Source organism: Limulus polyphemus, unplaced genomic scaffold, assembly GCF_000517525.1.
Source record: "Limulus polyphemus unplaced genomic scaffold, Limulus_polyphemus-2.1.2 Scaffold418, whole genome shotgun sequence".
Classification (NCBI taxonomy): domain Eukaryota; kingdom Metazoa; phylum Arthropoda; class Merostomata; order Xiphosura; family Limulidae; genus Limulus; species Limulus polyphemus.
Genome location: NW_013666028.1, coordinates 462736 through 468551, shown reverse-complemented (window position 1 = coordinate 468551; position 5816 = coordinate 462736). Strand labels below are relative to the sequence as shown.

General features: G+C 36.3%; 1 protein-coding gene across 2 annotated transcripts; it reads right to left on the bottom strand.

The window, feature by feature from the left end:
• Positions 1 to 781: 781 nt before the first annotated feature.
• LOC106458117 (prodigiosin synthesizing transferase PigC-like) lies at positions 782 to 5212 on the bottom strand. Of its 2 annotated transcripts, XM_022384263.1 has the most exons (2): positions 1128 to 5212; positions 782 to 1091 (listed from the first exon to the last, which is right to left on the bottom strand). In XM_022384263.1, exons 1-2 carry the CDS (start codon positions 4888 to 4890, stop codon positions 928 to 930), a joined length of 3927 nt encoding a protein of 1308 aa, XP_022239971.1. In that variant the 5' UTR covers positions 4891 to 5212; the 3' UTR covers positions 782 to 927. The 2 variants fall into 2 exon arrangements, with proteins under 2 accessions (XP_022239971.1, XP_013773028.1); XM_013917574.2 differs by having other exon boundaries at positions 782 to 5212.
• Between the last annotated feature and the right edge of the window lie 604 nt (positions 5213 to 5816).

The following is a 5816-nucleotide window of genomic DNA, read 5'->3' as shown; positions in this document are numbered from 1 at the left end:
TCGCAAAAAAGTTGGATATTTTACTCAAATTTGGCCGAATAATAAATGAAACATATAATCGAAAAAGCGCATAAAGCACAATAGTAATTATTAGTAAACAGTTTAGCTACATTAGTTGAGCTGATTTCAACACAACTTTCAGATTTTCAATCGGATACCAGGAAGCATGGAAACAGTAGTAACTAGCAGAATATGTAAAGAAAGGAACATGCCATATTTGCCATGTTTGTCGTCTTTGTGATCCATTACCCTCATGCACTATACCTACGATGCATATTAACTACAATAGAAAGCGTAAAAGTAAGTCAGTTGTCAAATCAGTATTAACAAAAAAGAAAGGCGCGGCCATATTAGGGACGAGTTTTTCGCAGCGCAGGGATTTAAATAATCGCCGAGAATGTATAGGATTTTCAAATGATTATGTTAAATCGAATTTATCATATTAATTTACTGTAATATTTTTTATCTATGGGGAATGAAGATAAATTAGCATAAAACCTTGATATTTTTAATGTATCAGTTACATCACGAAGAAATAGTTTATTAATCACGATATGTTAGAACATTTGACAGAAGTGTAAATGAGTAATTTCGAAGTACAAACAATGTGACATATTTTACTAGCATCAGTACAAAACTTGTTCTTTGTCATGACAGCAGTTCAATTAATAATCTTATAATTCTAAAGATATTTAGTCGCTTTCAGTACTCTCGATACTTACAAGTAATATATGTTTAAATTTTGTACTTCTCTCAGAACGGATAAGAAATATACTGAACGAATTTGATAAGTATGTTTATTTCTTTCTAATGAATATATCTATTTTTTCAATTATAAGTTAAAACTCTACATCTTGATTTCTATCAAAAGATATATCTTTCTGTGAGAAATATTCCCAATATCTATAGTCACTTACTGAGGTCACATTAATCCATAAGTTTTTCTAATTTTCCACTGTTCCCATCAAGTTGAACTATCTCTCCAGACTTGAAGAAACTTGTAGCTCCATGAAGTCCAACTATACAGGGAAGTCCATATTCTCGAGCCACAATAGCACCATGGGAAATCAGGCCTCCTAACTCAGTGGCAACTCCAGAGAGAAGAGGAAAATAAGGACTCCATCCAATATCTGTACTGTAGGTGACCAAAATATCACCTGCCTGTATTTCAGAAGCATTCTTCAAAGAGGTCACCACTCTAGCTGGACCCAGTATAATACCTTTGTTTACTGCTGTACCTTTTATGAAAGTAGATGAAGAATTGTGTTCATTTCTGCTTGTTTGCTTTACAGGTTTAGGTATTCCTTGGGTTATTTCAGAGAAGCACAGGGCATCTAACTGAGGGTGAATCCTCCGTCGACGAACTGCCTTAGCAATGAGTTTTGCTGATCGGGTTTGAAGTAGTCGTCCAATTTCTTCATGAGTTAAGAAAAACAGGAGGCGAGAATCAGGTAAACGTCCTTCTTTTACCATCAGTGTTGCCAGATGGCTGTAAGCTTGGCGCATAACGTTAAACATCTTAATCAAAATTGACTTGGAAGCTTCTCTTAGTCGCACACCATTTCTTACTCGCGGTAATAGGAACCACAACACCCATTTTTGCCACCAACGTAAAGACACCTGGAGTTTGGATAATGCTTTTTCTAAACTGACTTCCTTTTTCTCTGTGACGTCATGACTAATATTCCCAATTAGGCTTTGAATGTTTTTGACAATAGGTTTTGGATCTACTCCCCAGGGAATGGAGTTGACATCAAACTCCTTTACACAACGGTGTCCATGCCTGTGAAGAAAATTTCGAAATGCCTGTCCTGCTGTTGACTGATTAATGCTTAACCATCTTAGTGCAGTCTCTGGTGTCATACTCAAAAACTCTTCTTTTTCAATTTCATCACTAATAATCAGTGCCAATTTCCTTAAAGCTACTGGTACATCAACACTTTCAACATTGGTACAAGTAGAAAGAAGGTACCCGAAATCTGAAAATACTTTGTCATTCCACTCTTTTTCTGCTGAACTTAATATGTTTAAAAGAAGTGAACTCCACATAATAGAATTTACAGTACAGCTATTGTGGCATGCAATAGGCTTATTGGTAACACCAATAAGATGTTGGCCAATGAACTTATACATAACTTCAGCCTCATTATGATTCAAGGGGAGCTCTATATCAACATTTTCTTTCTGTACTTTGCTTAGAAAGTGCTTAGCATTTAGTAAGTCCTTTCCCACAAAGATCAAATACTTTAACTTAAATGATAAAGAAATATCAGTCATGCTGTGTCGTTCCTTCATACGTTGTTTTAAATTATTATCCCGTAATAACCGTCCAAATAATGCCACTTCACAACCATCACTTATAGCACTTTCCTCGCCAAAAATTGGGTAGTCAGTCATGTTAAAGAACATGTGATTATATTTGTTTGTAAAACCTTTAGCACAGTAGTAGGTTAATAGTTCTTTTGGAAAACCGAGATTAGATAATATTATCTTCCAGAAAGTCTCAAAAACGTATAATATAACCGAAAGTCCCAAGGGACTTGTAGCCCCAGGCATTACCTCGCCAACATTTGATTTACAAAGATATTCGTATTCGCTTCGCAGAGGAGTATCCATTTCATGAATTAGTTCAAGTTCTGTTTCTGTATTAGAATATGTCACAGGTCGAGCTTGAAGTAAGTATATGTCTTCATTAAACAAAGCCCATTCAATATCTCTGGGGCTAGAAAAAAACTCTTCAACTAAGACGCCAATTTTTCCTAGAGCCAAAGCAGTACATTCTGAAAGACACGGTTGTGAGGTGTCTTTGGTTGAAACAGATTCTTTTATCTCACCGTCAGCTTCTACTAAATAACAGATGTTTTTCTTTCCAATGTTAACAGATCGGTATACTAACTTGTTGGTGTAGTCCCGATCTAAGAAGATAGTATCAGGTTCAGCAGCAGCAGAGACAATAGTCTCGCCAAGTCCATAATTAGCTGTAATGGTGATGACGGATGGGTTATTGGTCACTGGATCACAGGTAAACATGACTCCAGCAACATCAGCTGGAACCATCTCCTGGATGATCACAGCCATGGGAGAATTTAACAGCTGACCATTTTGTCTCTTATACTCAATGGCAGTGTAAGAAAACTGAGAAGCCCAACATTTGGACACAGTTTCTAAGATTTTGTTAATTCCTTTAACTCCCAGGAAGGTTTCATTCTGACCAGCTGCTGACAGCTCGTTTGAATCTTCTCCGACTGTCGAAGACCTAACAGCAAATCTGAATTTATTTAGATTTCTTCCAAAGACTGACAGCAATTTCTCCTTAATCATTTCAGACATGTCTCCAGGAATCTGGGTTTTACTAACATCAGAAACCATTTGTTCACAGATTTGGTTTAAGTTTCCTGTAACATGACACCAAGCCACTTCCTCCAGGTTCATTACTGCTTCACATAGTTTCCCATGTTTAATAAATTCTTTATAAGCTGAAGTGGTAACAACCACACCTTTTGGGACAATGAAAGAGTTAGTTTGGCGAGATATTGCACTTAATTTGGCTAAAGAAGAACCTTTTCCTCCCGCGAGTCTTGTTTGTTGACAGTTTGAACACTCAAAATCTAAAACTACTGGGTTCATCATGAGTGCTTCTTGACTATGTAAAGTATGTAGTGAGTTATTAATGGGGAGCTTTCGAGGTTCCTTTGTTCTGTACACAAACATAGACAGTCCAATTCCGTCATGACCACTCAGAGTAATGTTACAATATTTGATGTGTTGCTCGGTTGTTCCATTGTCAAAATCACACCAATGAATTTTCATTTTCACAGCACAATGATACTCCTTTTGACCTGCTTTAAAGGTAAATCTCTCAAAATGAGGTATTTGTCCATTTTCTGCTATTAAAGGAAGCTTAAAGTTACAGGATCTGATGGGGAAAAGTATGCCATTGGAGTGAAGGTAATGACCACACACAAGATTAGACACAATTCCTGGTAAAGATGAGGCACTGATGTGGAACATATTGCCATTATTGATGAAGCCAAAGAAGTCGACACTGCGATGAAATTCGACTGAGGATCCTAAATTTCTTCTTTTTGTTCCCCATAAGATAAATTCTTCTTCCAGTCCCTCCACATTGACATTGCCCAGAAGTTGTCCTCCCTGTTCATACACGTCCAATGCTTTTTCCAAGCTGTTGATATCTGGTAAATACCCAGACCATGGTTCTTTGGCTAATGCCTCGGATATTTCATCTACGCTTATATCATTGGTTAAGTCATAAATATTAGACAAAGCTAACCAAATAAAACTAAAATTGACATGAACTACTTTGGATTCTTCAGTACTCAGACATGTTTCTCTCAAAAGACCATTAAAAGAAATCCTCCATTTTCGCATGGCACTCAAACATCTTAACTTTAAACCTCCTCCACAGAAGTCATTATTATCTCCAGTGAATATTATTTGTGTTGGTCCATCAGGATAACTGTAATGTTTGCCGTCAGCTGTCTTTAATAATACCATGACTTCTGCCATCTTGTTCTGCAGTCTGGAGAACTTCACAACTAGACATTCTCCAGTAGACTTCGCTCCGTAGAAAAATATTTCATCTGAATGACCAGCTAAATGGTTTGATGACTGTGGTGTCTCCAAAGTTATTTCTTCTTCTGGTGGCATACATCCACTCTTCACTAAGTCTGTAAATAGACTGATGTCATATAGGTCGAATCTGTGTTTGATAATCCATCTTCTGATTTTAACATAGAAGAAAGACACGGCCTTTTTTAACCAGAAGGATCTACCCGCTAAGTTGTACACACCATGTGTAGGTGGTAAGTCTTTTGTCTTCAGCAGATGGTAGAAAAAAAATACTATAATCACTGCAAGGACTGGCCACATTTCGGCTGTTTTTACGGTTGTTGTAGTCTTAATTGTTAATGACTGACTTTTAAGATGATTAGTTATTTGTGTACTGATGTAACAATCCCTTAATGTAAATATAATCTCTTACTTCAAGACACAGTAGCCACTCACTCCAACACTGAAGACGAAATAGCAAAACTCTATTATGAGTGCTACACCACGGCTCGCTGTCATGGGACCCCTTTGGAGTGTGAAGATTTAATTGTCTATAATGCAACTTGATAAGCTCTTCCTTTCAAACAGAATTGATAAATACAGTTCACGAACAAACTTTGTATTGTAATGTGTTATACATCGTTAGATAACCCGAAGTCACAAAATCACACCGTACCAACTTGAGAGTAGATTAATAATAAGTGTAAGCACATTATCGTAAGTTCTGTCGGTGTGTGCATGTACGGCCTAGATGAGATGATGACAACTGACTGTTTACTTGATACCCATAACTACCACTACAACACAGTGACCTTGGCTTATATGAGATAAACACGTGGTGAATATTCTATGCAAGTTGAATAAAGTGACATCTTCGAACTTTACTTCTTTATTAAAGATAATAATTGTTTTTAATGGGTGCTTTTTTTTTACGGAACAGATATACAGACTTTATTTAACCTTATATTTAGAACGTGAACAACGACTACTACACTGAATTTGCTTATTTAGTACATATTCCTTATTCGATATTCTCAAATACTGAAACACAAAAACGAACAATTATTATTAATAACGTATGTTACTGATAATGTAAGGGATAACGTAATATTGGTTTGAAAGACTATGTAAAAAAGATTTATTTCATCCTACATGCATTTCCACCAAATCGTGCATTTGGGACAAATTTGCCAATTTATGTTTTTTTAGTGTATTTAGCAATGCCAGCCAAAATGTATACCCAGACA